Consider the following 14,469-nt stretch of genomic DNA (forward strand, 5'->3'; position numbering starts at 1 on the left):
CTCTACTCTCTCCTTCCTGTCCTCTACTCTACTCTCTCCTCCTCTTCTCTCCTCTCTCCATCCTCTACTCTCTCCTTCCTCTCCTCTCTCCTTCCTCTATCCTCTCCTCTCCTCTCTCCGTCCTCTCCTCTCTCCGTCCTCTCCTCTCTCCGTCCTCTCCTCTCTCTGTCCTCTACTCTCTCTGTCCTCTCCTCTCTCTGTCCTCTCCTCTCTCTGTCCTCTCCTGTCTCTGTCCTCTCCTCTCTCCATCCTCTCTTCTCCTCTCTCCATCCTCTCCTCTCCCCTCTCCATCCTCTGCTCTCCTCTCCTCTCTCCATCCTCTCCTCTCTCCTCTCCTCTCTCCCCCATCTGCTCTCCCTCCTCTGCTCTCCCCCTCTGCTCTCCCCCCACTGCTCTCCTCTCTCCATCCTCTCTCCATCCTCTCCTCTCTCCGTCCTCCCCTCTCCTCTCTCCATCCGCTGCTCTCCTCTCTCTATCCTATGCTCTCCTCTCTCCATCCTCTCCATCCTCTCCTCCCCTCTCCATCCTCTCTTCTCTCCTTTTTCTCCTTCCCTTTTCTCCATCCTTTCCTCTCCTCTCTCATCCTCTTCTCTCCTCTTCCTCGCCTCTACTATCTCCATCCTCTCCTCTATCCTCTCCTCTCCTCTACTTTCTTTCATCTCACACTCCTCTCATTCAACTTTCTCTCCTTCCTCTCTGTGATTTTCCTCTGCACTCACTCACTTATCCTTTTCTAGACTTGAATCTGTTCTACTTTCACCCCCCCCCCCCCTGCCACTTCTCTCTTTGCCCTCGCTTTCTTTTTTTCTCTGGTACCACTATCTATCTTTCCATCTTATGTTTACACCATCTCTCCATCTGTGCTTAGCTCCATTCTGTCAGAAGCTCAATAATGTAGAGAAAAAATAGCTAAAACAAAGAGAGAGTGCTTAGGGTTGGGGGATTAACACTAGGTGATATATGCTCTTTTAGGCTGAACCGTGGTGCATTAAAAGCTTTACGGCCTGTTGTCATGGTTTCCAGGAGGACATAATACAGTATGTCACCACGGCGGGAGGGTCGACCTGTTTTGCCGTGCCCTCTGGGGGAACTAATGCCATGTACCGGGCCCGCTGTTCCTGTTAAAGCTGTGCCCTGGACAGTCCCACCCCCCTCCCCCCTCCATCAACACCACTGCCCCCCGCCTTGTCCTGCCCCGTCCACCTAAATACCCGCTGACCTGGTTCATACTAAGCCTGGCTGTCTGTCCGCTGTCTGTCCACTGTCTGTCCGCACATTGTCCAAGCCTCCATCTTAAAAAACTATTTTGTTGAACAGAATTGGAGACAGTAGATACTAGGTCAAACTCTCTCCTCCAAGTCAGTTAAACATGATGTGGGAAAATGTTGAATATCGGTATCATGACTTGAATGCAATTTGTGCCACGAATGCTAAAATGTTAGGATGTGGAAACTGCCAGAAAAACTAAACCAGCATGGATTGTGTGTCATCATACCTTGTCCAGTGTCTGCTTACAGGGTCAGGAAACCAATATGTAATTTTATTATTTGGGTGAACTATCCCTTTAAGCTGGGGTCACAGTCTGGTCTTAGTTGAGTGGTGAAAGAATAATTGACATGGGAGTATAGCCTGACTGATGTTCCAGAGGGTTCTGTCCAGGTTTGAGCTATCAGCTAGCTGTGGCTCTGGTCCTCTGTAGGGTAGGAAGGATGAGAAGATTCTCCTCAGGGCTGGGCTTCTGTGGCATGTCCCTCTGTCTGGGTCTCTGTTAGGGAAGGAGCCCTGTCTCTCTGTTATTGTAGTCTCTCTGTTAGGGTAGGATCCCTGTCTCTCTGTTAGGGTAGTCTCTCTGTTAGGGTAGGAGCCCTGTCTCTCTGTTAGGGTAGTCTCTCTGTTAGGGTAGGATCCCTGTCTCTCTGTTATGGTAGGAGCCCTGTCTCTCTGTTAGGGTAGGAGCCCTGCTTCTCTGTTAGGGTAGGAGCCCTGCTTCTCTGTTAGGGTAGGAACCCTGCTTCTCTGTTAGGGACGGAGCTCTGCTTCTCTGTCAGAGAAGGATCCCTGCTTCTCTGTCAGGGACGGAACCCTGCTTCTCTGTTAGGGACGGAGCCCTGCTTCTCTGTTAGGGTAGGAGCCCTGTCTCTCTGTTAGGGACGGAGCCCTGCTTCTCTGTTAGGGTAGGAACCCTGTCTCTCTGTTAGGGACGGAGCCCTGCTTCTCTGTTAGGGACGGAGCCCTGCTTCTCTGTCAGGGTAGGAACCCTGCTTCTCTGTTAGGGTAGGAGCCCTGTCTCTCTGTCAGGGACGGAGCCCTGCTTCTCTGTTAGGGTAGGAGCCCTGCTTCTCTGTTAGGGTAGGAGCCCTGCTTCTCTGTTAGGGACGGAGCCCTGCTTCTCTTTTAGGGTAGGAGCCCTGCTTCTCTGTTAGGGACGGAGCCCTGTCTCTTTGTTAGGGTAGGAGCCCTGTCTCTTTGTTAGGGTAGGAGCCCTGTCTCTCTGTTAGGGTAGGAGCCCTGTCTCTCTGTTAGGGTAGGAGCCCTGTCTCTCTGTTAGGGTAGGAGCCCTGTCTCTCTGTTAGGGTAGGAGCCCTGTCTCTCTGTTAGGGTAGGAGCCCTGTCTCTCTGTTAGGGTAGGAGCCCTGTCTCTCTGTTAGGGTAGGAGCCCTGTCTCTCTGTTAGGGTAGGAGCCCTGTCTCTCTGTTAGGGTAGGAGCCCTGTCTCTCTGTTAGCAGAGGAGGAATCTGCAGCTGAGGTTCCTCTACTGTGTATTATTGGCCAGGCAATGGATGTCAAGTTACACACACACACACACACACACACACACACACACACACACACACACACACACACACACACACACACACACACACACACAGACACACACACACAGAGCGCGGTCACGGGCACGCATGCAGACACATACACTGCCCTGTGTGGTTCAGTGTGTATGGGTAGTCAAAAGCTGTACTCTTGAGTCCAACTGCATACTAGGAGGTAGAGGGAAAAACTCCCATTGTTAAACCCCCCCCAAAGCTCTTTAATCACTTTAGTACAGGGTACAGCAGTAGATGATGTCATAGTTGTTGTTGTTGTCCCCCTGGTCCTGTGGTAGTATTAGTAGGCCAGAGGGGCATCCTACGAAGAAAGTTAGATCCATTTACTCAGGGTTTTCTAAAGCTAACCAGCTTCAGTTAGCTTCACATTCCAGCTAAGGCTTCATCCATACTACGATGGTGGATAATGCTGGTCCGCCTGCCGCTAACTGTAGCCGGCGTGTAACGGCGCGTGCTAGTCGAACGCCCAACTCTTCATTGAGACAATGCTGAAACATCAATCCATGGGCGAGTTAGTGACAAAATTTAATTTGTGCCGGAATAAGAAAAGTTATTTTGCCAGTTCAGCAGACTATGGTGTGACAGGCTTTTAGAAGTGCCGTCTTTATTTGATTTCTCATCGTTACTGCCATATTTGGTGTGCTTACCAATACACAAGCACCTTTTTCCTCAATCCTATCAATATTTATTTATCTATTAAGTCATACAAAAGTGTTACATTGTGTGAAGTTTAAAATGCATTCTATCATTACTAAAAAAAACATTTTATTCATAAAATATTTAATCAATCGTTTTCCTTAAATGAAGGGGATCATGACGCAATCAGGGATGGAATCTGATTTAATTTGTCTACAAGTCGCAGCGTAGTAATTTCATTCAGTGTAGTTAGCCTGCTCTGGTGCAGATTAGTTCTGAAGGATTCGTTGCCATAGAAATTTACCTGGTTAAAAGGTGAGCCACTTTCTTTTTTGTTGTTGTAAGATTTTATATAAAAAATGTAAACAATACACATACAAACGACAACATCTCACAAACATCCACAACATCACGCCTGCCCGGACCCACCTGCTCACACTCACATCTGGGTCTCTATTAGGGTCCCGAGTGGCACAGCGGTCTAAGGCACTGCATCTCAGTGCAAGGGGTTCAAATCCAGGCTGTATCACATCCGGGCGTGATTGGGAGTCCCATAGGGCAGTGCACAATTGTCCCAGCGTCGTCCAGGTTTGGCCAGGGTAGGCCGTCATTGTAAATATGAATTTGTTCTTAACTGACTTGCCTCGTTAAATAAAGGTTAAATAAACAAAATATTTTTAAAAACGTTTAAAAAACCATCTCCAGAGCCCGCATCACTCTGTCACATGGCCTCAAACTGCACCATTTTGTTTCTCTCCGTCGCCCACACACTTTAACATTTAGATAATAAAGCATTTGACCTTCCATTGTGTTAACGATGGAGGATTGGTTGACTTACAGTTTTTAAGTATGCATTTTTTCAAGATGATTCACGAGAAAAGTATCGTCCAACCCATCTTGTATCTCACTGCATCCTCATATGCCATGTCTTGGATTATGCAGACAGACATGTTAAAAGTACATTTACATTGTAATACTTCTGACAGACAACTTTCTAGCTCCGGCAATAACTTTTGGACTTTATAACATCCCAGGAGGCAGGGATTATTGAGTCATTTAAGCAATAAGGCCCGAGGGGGTGTGGTATATGGCCAATATACCACAGTTAAGGGATGTTATTACTCACAACACAACGTGGGGTGCCTGGACACAGCCCTTAGCCGTGGTATATTGGCCATGTACCACAAACCCCCGATATGCCTTATTGCTATTATAAACTGTTTACCACCATAATTAGAGCAGTCAAAATAAATGTTTTGTCATACCCATGGTATACGGTCTGATATATTATGGCTGTCAGCCAATCAGAATTCAGGGCTCGAACCACCCAGTGTATAATGTTAGTTTTACACTTAAGGTGAGCCACTTTCGTATGAACTTATTGGTCAATTGCACACAAGGTCCAACTGACATTTTACTTCCACTTTTATCCCAACCCCTCTGAAAGACACACAATGGTTTTGGAGAGGTGCAGGGGGCTGCCACACTGTTGTGGGGAGTTAAGTGCCTTGCTCAAGGGCACAACGGTAGGCAATGGTATCTAGGATTTAATAGTGATGGCTTTCATGGCTACCTCAATAGGTACATATTATTTATGCTTCACACCCCACGTCCACATAATCCTCTACATCAAATGTCAGTTGATGTGATATACCTGCCTGTAATGTTTGTTTAGTAGCTTCTAAACATAACCTGCAGAAATCATAAGTAGACTTGTCTGCCTGTCTCACACTCTGCTCTTCGCTGTGTTTTTACCCAGGATCCTTCAGTGCACAAGGTGGCCGGCGGGCGCAAGAAGACTGTGTCCTTCAGTAGCATCCCCTCAGAGAAGAAGGTTTGCTTTTAGTTTCTCTTTAAAAAAAATAAAGCAGTTTTAGATCTCTGCCTGTAAATAAAAATGAAATGGGTAACACTTTATTTGAAGGGTACCTAAATAAGGATTTCATAACACTTTCATAACTCATACATAACACATTCATAAGCAGTATATAAGCATTTCATAAATGCCTTCCTCTTCCGCCGCCTCCAGGTGAGCAGCGCGGCCGACTGCTTGGCCTTCATGCAGGGGGGCTGTGAGCTGAAGAAGGTGCGTCCCAACTCCCGGGTCTACAGTCGTTTCTACACACTGGACCAGGACCTCAGCTGCCTGCGCTGGGAGCCCTCTAAGAAGGATGGGGAGCGCGCCCGCCTGGACATGGCCACTATCAGGGAGGTTAGGACGGGGAAGAGCACTGAGACCTTCCTCCATAATGGACCTGCTGCAGAACATCTGGCTGAGGAGGCAGCCTTCTCTATCATCCACGGGGATGACTACCAGGTAAGAGGTAGCCAGTTCAGTTTAGGCTGCCTTGCCAACTTCTTTTGGAATTGTCATGCCAAGGAGTTGGCAGTGGAGCAGAAACAGACTGGCACTCAGGCAAAGGCAAATACAATGTATTCAGAAAGTATTCAGACCCCTTTTTCCACATTTTGTTACGTTACAGCCTTATTCTAAAATTGATTTAAATTTAAAACATTCTCATCAATATACACACAATACCACATGATGACAAAGTGAAAACAGGTTTTTTATTAATTTTATTAAATTTATTTTTATTAATAATATTAAACAGATACCTTATTTACATAAGTATTCAGAACCTTTGCTATGAGACTCGAAATTGAGCTCAGGTGCATCATGTTTCCATTGATCATCCTTGAGATGTTTCTACAACTTGATTGGAGTCCACCTGTGGTAAATTAAATTGATAGGACATGATTTGGAAAGCCACACACCTGTCTATATAAGGTCCCACAGTTGATGAGCATGTCAGAGCAAAAACCAAGCCATAAGGTCGAAGGAATTGTCCCCAGAGACAGGATTGTGTCGAGGCACAGATCTGGGGAAGGGTACCAAAACATTTCTGCAGCATTGAAGGTCCCCAAGAAAACCATTGCCTCCATCATTCTTAGATGGAAGAAGTTTGGAACCACCAAGACTCTTCCTAGAGCTGGCTGCACGACCAAACTGAGCAATCGGGGGAGAAGGGCCTTGGTCAGGGAGTTTACCAAGAACCCGATGTTCACTGACAAAGTTTCCTTGTGGAGATGGGAGAACCTTCCAGAAGGACAACCATCTCTGCAGCAGGCCTTTATGGCCAGACGGAAGCCACTCATAAGTAAACACTGCCCATCCAACCTGGCAGAGCTTGAGAGGATCTGCAGAGAGGAATGGGAGAAACTCTCCAAATACAGGTGTGCCAAACTTGTAGCATCATACCCAAGAAGACTTGAGGGTATAATCGCTGCCAAAGGTGCTTCAACAAAGTCCTGAGTAAAGTGTCTGAATACTTATGTAAATTTCAGTTTTTATGTTTTTGATGAATTTTCAAGCATTTCTAAAATGGCGCCGGAGCAGAAGCCAGACGTTTTACGTGCCCCCAAACGATTGTGTTTTTTGTTTGTTTATCGCCAGGTCGCAGTTTATCACCAGGTCGTAGTTTATCACCAGGTCGTAGTTGTAAATGTGAGCTTGATCTCAACTGGCCTACCTGGTTAAATCAAGGTGAAATAAAAAAATAAAAAACCTGCATTGTTTGTAACTTATTTTTTTACTCATTTTGTACATAATGTTGCCGCTACAGTCTCTTATGACCGAAAATAACTTCTAGACATCAAGTCGGATGTGGCAGGGCTTGCAAACCATTACAGACTACAAAGGGAAGTACAGCCGAGAGCTGCCCAGTGACACGAGCGTACCAGACGAGCTAAACTACTTCTATGCTCGCTACGAGGCAAATAACACTGAAACATGCATGAGAGCACCAGCTGTACCGGGAGACTGTGTGATCACGCTGTCCGCAGCCAATGTGAGTAAGACCTTTAAACAGGTCAACATTCACAAGGCCGCAGGGCCAGACGGATTACCAGGACGTGTACTGCGAGCATGCGCTGACCAACTAGCAAGTGTCTTCCCTGACATTTTCAACCTCTCCCTGTCCGAGTCTGTAATACCAACATGTTTTTAGCAGGCCACCATAGTGCCTGTGCCCAAGAACACTAAGGTAACCTGCCTAAATAACTACCGATCTGTATCACTCACGTCTGAATGCTATTCATTGACTACAGCTCAGCGTTCAACACCATAGTACCCTCAAAGCTCATCAATAAGCTAAGGACCCTTGGGATAAACACCTCCCTCTGCAACTGGATCCTGGACATCCTGATGGGCCGCCTCCAGGTGGTGAGGGTAGGTAACGACACATCCGCCACGCTGAATCTCAACACAGGGGCCCCTCAGGAGTGCGTGCTCATTCCCCTTCTGTACTCCCTGTTCACTCATGACTGCATGGCCAGGCACGACTCCAACACCATCATTAAATTTGCCAATGACAACGGTGGTAGGCCTGATCACCGACAACAATGAGACAGCCTATAGGGAGGGGGTCAGAGACCTGGCCGTGTGGTGCCAGGACAACAACCTCTCCCTCAACGTGATCAGGACAGAGGAGATGATTGTGGACTACAGAAAAAAGAGGACCGAGCACGCCCCCATTCTCATCGACGGGGCTGTAGTGGAGCAGGTTGAGAGCTTCAAGTTCCTTGGTGTCCACATCACCAACAAACTAACATGGTCCAAGCACTCCAAGACAGTCGTGAAGCGGGCACGACAAAGCTATTCCCCCTCAGGAGACTGAAAAGATTTGGCATGGGTCCTCCGATCCTCAAAAGATTCTACAGCTGCACCATCAAGAGCATCCTGACTGGTTGCATCACTGCCTGGTATGGAAACTGCTTGGCCTCCGACTGCATGGCACTACAGAGGGTAGTGCGAATGGCCCAGTACATCACTGGGGCCAAGCTTCCTGCCATCCAGGATGTCTATACCAGGCGGTATCAGAGGAAGGCCCTAAAAATTGTCAAAGACTCCAGCCACCCTGTCCTAGACTGTTCTCTCTGCTACCGCACGGCAAGCGGTACTGGAGCGCCAAGTCTGGGTCCAAGAGGCTTCTGAACAGCTTCTACCCCCAAGCCATAAGACTCGTGAACATCTAGTCAAATGGCTACTCAGACTATTTGCATTGCCCCCCCCTCCCCTCTCCACACCACTGCCACTCTCTGTTGTCATCTATGCATAGTCACTTTAATAACTCTACCTTACATATACATACTATATCAACTAACCGGTGCCCCCACACATTGACTCTGTACCGGCACCCCCCTGTATATATTGTTCTTTTTTACTGCTGCTCTTTAATTACTTGTTACTTTTATCTCTTATTCTTATCCATATTTTTTGAAACTGCACTGTTGGTTTGGGGCTCGTAAGTAAGCATTTCACTGTAAGGTTGTATTTACCTGTTTACCTGTATTTACCTGTACAACAATACCTGTTGTATTTGACGCATTTGAGAAATACAATTTGATTTGATTTAAAAACCTGTTTTTGCTTTTTCATTATGGGGAATTGTGTGTAGATTGATGATGGGGGGAAAACGATGTAATCAATTTTAGAATAAGGCTGTAACGTAACAAGATGTGGTAAGGGGATTTACTTACTTTTTGACTTGTTTTACTGGGGGGAAAATGTGTTTAATTTAATGGGATTTGTATTTCCTAGTCTCTGGACCTGGTGGCTCTCTCCCCTGACGTGGCCAACATCTGGGTAACGGGTCTGCGTTACCTGGTGTCCCACCCCTCTGTCATTGGGCATGGAGGGGTGGGAGGTCTGGGAGAGGGGAGCATCATAGGGGAGGGGAGCCTTGGCAGTAAGATGAGGAGGGATTGGCTGGCCGCAGAGTTTGCCGAGGTGGATGAGGATGGATACGGGGTCGTCACAGAGGATACGGCCGTGGCAACCATCTGCAAGCTGTGTCCTGGGATCAAGGAAGCTAAGGTGTGTGTGTGTGGGGGGGGGGGGACTACAGTTAAACTAGAGGGGTGATTGTCTTCATAGCTGTCTTACCATCTGTCTCAGCATCAAGGAAACTTAAATAAGAGGACCGGGGTAGAGTTAGAAGAAAGACTAATACTGTATATATGTTAATGGTAGACTGGAGTAAAACTCGATAAAGTAGAAAAGGTTTAGAGATGATTAGAGTTGAGGTCAATTCCGTTATCAATTCAATCAATTATGGCCCGGTTTCTTTTATTAAATTGTCCGTGATACTTATGATAGCAATAGTTACTATAACAGCTTGAATTATAAAAATGATTGTCTTCATAGCTGGATATCTAATGTAAATATGGAACATGCTCTAGGTGGATATCCAACCTAGTTATGTAAGCTTTATTTATACTTAGTAGCATGGTGGGTGTACAGATTGAGTCTTCAGCGGTGTAGTCACACCTGTGGTTCCTGCTTCCTACCCATTACACCTCTCAGTAGGAGTCTACAGGAAACCCTGTGTAAAACACAATGCCTCAACTTACCTCAGAAAGAGATATATATTAATATATATATATATATATATATATATATATATATATATATATATATATACACAGATACAGTACCAGTCAAAATTTGACACACCTTCTCATTCCAGGGTTGTTCTTATTTTTGACTATTTTCTATATTGTTGAAAAATAGTGAAGACATCAAAACTATGAAATAACTCATATGGAATCATGTAGTAACCATAAAAAGGACCCATGCAATGTTAATATATTTTATATTTGAAATTCATCAAAGTAGCCAATCTTTACCTTGATGATGGCTTTGCACGCTCTTGGCATTCTCTCCCTGGAATGTATTTCAATTAACAAACAAAAAAATGATCAGAAATACAGTGTAGACATTGTTAATATTGTAAATGACTATTTTAGCTGGAAACGGCAGATAAAAAAAAAAAATATCTATATAGGTGTACAGAGGCCCATTATCAGCAACCATCACTCTTGTGTTCCAATGGGACGTTGTGTTAGCTAATCCAAGTGTACCTATGATAAAAAATTACAGACCTCTACATGCTTTGTAAGTAGGAAAACCTGCAAAATCAGCAGTGTATCAAATACTTGTTCTCCCCACTGTACATACATACATACATACATACATACATACATACAGTTGAAATCAGAAGTTTACCCAGAATATGGTATTTACATTTGACTGCCCTTTCTAAACCTGCTCCTCTCATCTTTCTGCATTTCCTCTCTCTCTCATCATTCATATTTCTCTCTTCCTCTGTCTCATCCCTTCTTCCCTTTTCCCGCTCCTTCCCTCCAACTCCCCCCCTCATCCCCCTCCCCTCCAGGTGCGTCTGAGGTTCAAGGAGATCCAGAGGAGCAAGGAGAAGCTGACGTCTCACGTGACGCGTGAGGAGTTCCAGGAGGCCTTCTGTGAGCACTGCACGCGCCCAGACGTCTACTTCCTATTGGTCCAACTCTCCAAGGACCGCGAGTGTCTGGACGCCCAGGACCTCCGTCTCTTTCTGGAGACGGAGCAGGGCCTGTCTCTGGCCACGCCCGAGGGCTGTCTGGAACTGGTCCGACGCTTTGAGCCCTCCGGCCCTGGGAAAGAGAGAGGTCTACTGGCTCTGGATGGATTCTCCCGCTACCTGCAGTCCCCAGAATGCCAGCTGTTTGACGTGGAGCACCAGGCAGTGTGTCAGGACATGAACCTGCCCCTGTCCCACTACTACATCAGTACCTCCTATCGGTCCTATCTCCTGGATGACCAGGTCCATGGAAGGGCTGATCTAGGGGGCCTGACCAGGGCACTGCAGGCCGGGTGTCGGTGCCTAGAGCTGGGGGTGACAGATGGCCCAGAGGGGGAGCCCCTACTGGGGGTGGACTATGGTCCTGAGGCCCACCACCACCACCACCACCATCACCACCATCACCACGCCCCTGTCACCATCCGCAGTGCCCTGGAGGTGGTCAATAAGTATGCCTTCCTGACCTCGCCCTACCCGCTGCTGCTCTACCTGTGCCACCGCTGTTCTCCCTCCCAGCAGCGTACCTTGGCCCAGCACCTGAGGAAGGTGTTCTCTACACGTCTCTACACCCCTGAGGCCCTGCCGGTCAGCCTGGGGGGTCGAGCCACCACCCTACCCTCGCCAGAGCAGCTGAAGGGCAGAGTGCTGCTGGTGGGGAAGAAGCTACCGCCTGAAGAGGAGGGGTCTGAGGGAGAAGTGTCAGAGGAGGACGAGGAGATAGGGGGAGGCGGGCCCTTGGCTGGTCGAAGAATGACCATACCCGGGGAGGAGGAACTGGGCGCGGTTTTAGTAGTGCCCCCGCCCCCTCAGCCCAGGAGACTCCGCCTCCGACGTGAGCTATCAGATCTAGTGGGCGTGGCTAGAATCGGAAGCCGTAGCTTCTACAACCACCGAGAAACAAGGAAACAAGGACTGCAGCACTCCCCGCCCAGCACCCCCTCCACCCCAGGCACGCCCTTTCCCCCCGAGTCGCCCTATTGGACGCTGTGCTCCCTGGGGGAGGGAGAAGCGGGACGGCTGGCCAGTGAGAGCCCAGAGGAATTAGTAAGCTTCACCAAGCGCACCCTGAGCCGTGTCCGGCCAAGCTCCGTCCGCCTGGACTCCTCCAACCCCAACCCCCAGGGCTACTGGAAGGGCGGGGTCCAGCTAGTGGCCCTCAACCAGCAGACTCCCGGAGCCATGCTGGACCTCCACAGGGGCCGGTTCACCCAGAACGGGGGCTGTGGCTTTGTGCTGCGGCCAGGGGTCATGAGAGATGAGGTGTCCTACTTCAGTGCTGTGACCCAGGGCTGTGTGCCTGGCGTTCCCCCTCAGACCCTCAGGGTGAAGGTGATCAGCGCTCACAGCCTGCCCAAGCCGCAGGGCGCCGGCGCTAAAGGAGAGGTTCTAGATCCCTACGTGGTTCTGGAGCTGCATGGGGTACCGGCAGACTGCGCTGAGCAACGGACCAGGACTGCAGCACAGAACCAAGATGACCCACTGTTTGATGAGACCTTTGAGTTTCAGGTGAGAGATCAGTAATGTAGACAACACATGCACCTGAGATTTCACCAACATATCCTTAGACTACGAGCACGGTCCAAACACACAACCTAAGTGTTCTTACACTTTAACATCTAATGCACTCCCAGAGGACAGTGAAATGATGTCATTACGATTACAAACTGACGGTCATGTCAACCAGTTTTGCCTGCTAAATCTGGACAGACTATGGTCTGTGTTTGTCCCTGATAATAATGTGTATCCATTTCATAAGGATACACAACAATACGTTTTATTTGTAAAAAGCCTTTCCAGTATTCATCCATCACATGCACTGTTCCCTTCAGAGCTCTCATTCCATTCCCATAGCGACAGACAGGCAGACCATTCCATTCCCATAGCGACAGACAGGCAGACCATTCCATTCCCATAGCGACAGACAGGCAGACCATTCCATTCCCATAGCGACAGACAGGCAGACCATTCCATTCCCATAGCGACAGACAGAGCCATTCTATTCCCATAGGGACAGACAGACAGACAGAGCCATTCCATACCCATAGTGACAGACAGACAGAGTCGTTCCGTTCCCATAGCGACAGACAGACAGAGCTCTCATTCCATTCCCATAGGAACAGACAGACAGAGCTCTCATTCCATTCCCATAGCAACAGACAGACAGAGCTCTCATTTCATTCCCAAAGCGACAGACAGACAGAGCTCTCATGCCATTCCCATAGCGACAAACAGAGCTCTCATTCCATTTCCAAAGCGACAGACAGACAGCTCTCATTCCATTCCCATAGCGGCAGACAGACAGAGCTCTCATTCCATTCCCATAGCGGCAGACAGACAGCTCTCATTCCATTCCCATAGTGGCAGACGGACAGAGCTCTTATTCCATTCCCATAGTGGCAGACAGACAGAGCTCTCATTCCATTCCCATAGCGGCAGACAGACAGCTCTCATTCCATTCCCATAGTGGCAGACGGACAGAGCTCTTATTCCATTCCCATAGCGGCAGACAGACAGAGCTCTCATTCCATTCCCATAGCGGCAGACGGACAGAGCTCTTATTCCATTCCCATAGCGACAAACGGACAGAGCTCTCATGCCATTCCCATAGCGACAAACGGACAGAGCTCTCATGCCATTCCCATAGCGACAGACAGACAGAGCTGTCATGCCATTCCCATAGCGACAGACAGACAGAGCTGTCATTCCATTCCCATTGCGACAGACAGACAGAGCTCTCATTCCATTCCCAAAGCGACAGACGGACAGAGCTCTCATTCCATTCCCATAGCGACAGACGGACAGAGCTCTCATTCCATTCTCATAGCGACAGACAGACAGAGCTCTCATTCCATTCCCAAAGCGACAGACAGACAGAGCTCTTATTCCATTCCCATAGCGACAGACAGACAGAGCTCTCATTCCATTCCCGTAGCGACAGACAGACAGAGCTCTCATTCCATTCCCGTAGCGACAGACAGACAGAGCTCTCATTCCATTCCCAAAGCGACAGACAGAGCCATTGTGATTCCCCTGAGTCCTTGTGGGAGATTTAGTTATGAAGACAGATGGTCAGGGATTATACAACACTACCCATGTTGTCATGATGTCAAATGTGGGAATGGAGAGAGAACAGTGGGAGAGTAGGTCTACGGTAGTATTGACCAGTCGTGTGGCACGCTAAGCTAATTTTATTGCAGATAATAACAATATGTTAAGAACAATGGTCTTATGTTATGAGAATAACAAAGACTAAAAACAAAACGTGAACTACAAAGTATTGTAAAAACTTTAACAAGTAAGAAAGAAACCAAAGCCAGTGGTTAAGCTCTGTTTAGCTCATTATCCCTGTGGCCACTAACCAAAGGCTTGGTGGGGGACTAGAAGGTAATGTGGCGTGACTCCACAGACACACATTCACGAGGCAGAGACACATGGGTCGTCTCTGGGAACACACACACCCAGAGAGAGACAGAGAGATGCTGTTTAGACTCCCCTCTTCATGCATGAAGCTTGTGTGTGTGACATTGCTGGAGGGTCTCTCTCTACCTGAGTAGTCTGTGTAATGAGTAGAGCTGAAACTACTCTCT

General features: G+C 47.9%; 1 protein-coding gene across 1 annotated transcript in view; it reads left to right on the forward strand.

The window, feature by feature from the left end:
• LOC129816625 (inactive phospholipase C-like protein 1) overlaps nucleotides 1–14,469 on the forward strand; it is a 105,504-nt gene that overhangs the window by 74,789 nt on the left and 16,246 nt on the right. Inside the window, exons 2-5 of the mRNA XM_055871338.1 lie at nucleotides 5,224–5,298; nucleotides 5,494–5,781; nucleotides 9,064–9,339; nucleotides 10,700–12,388. Of these exons, the coding sequence (XP_055727313.1) occupies nucleotides 5,224–5,298; nucleotides 5,494–5,781; nucleotides 9,064–9,339; nucleotides 10,700–12,388 (2,328 nt within the window). The remainder of the gene's footprint in view (nucleotides 1–5,223; nucleotides 5,299–5,493; nucleotides 5,782–9,063; nucleotides 9,340–10,699; nucleotides 12,389–14,469) is intronic.

The sequence above is a fragment of the Salvelinus fontinalis genome, chromosome 19, assembly GCF_029448725.1.
Source record: "Salvelinus fontinalis isolate EN_2023a chromosome 19, ASM2944872v1, whole genome shotgun sequence".
Classification (NCBI taxonomy): domain Eukaryota; kingdom Metazoa; phylum Chordata; class Actinopteri; order Salmoniformes; family Salmonidae; genus Salvelinus; species Salvelinus fontinalis.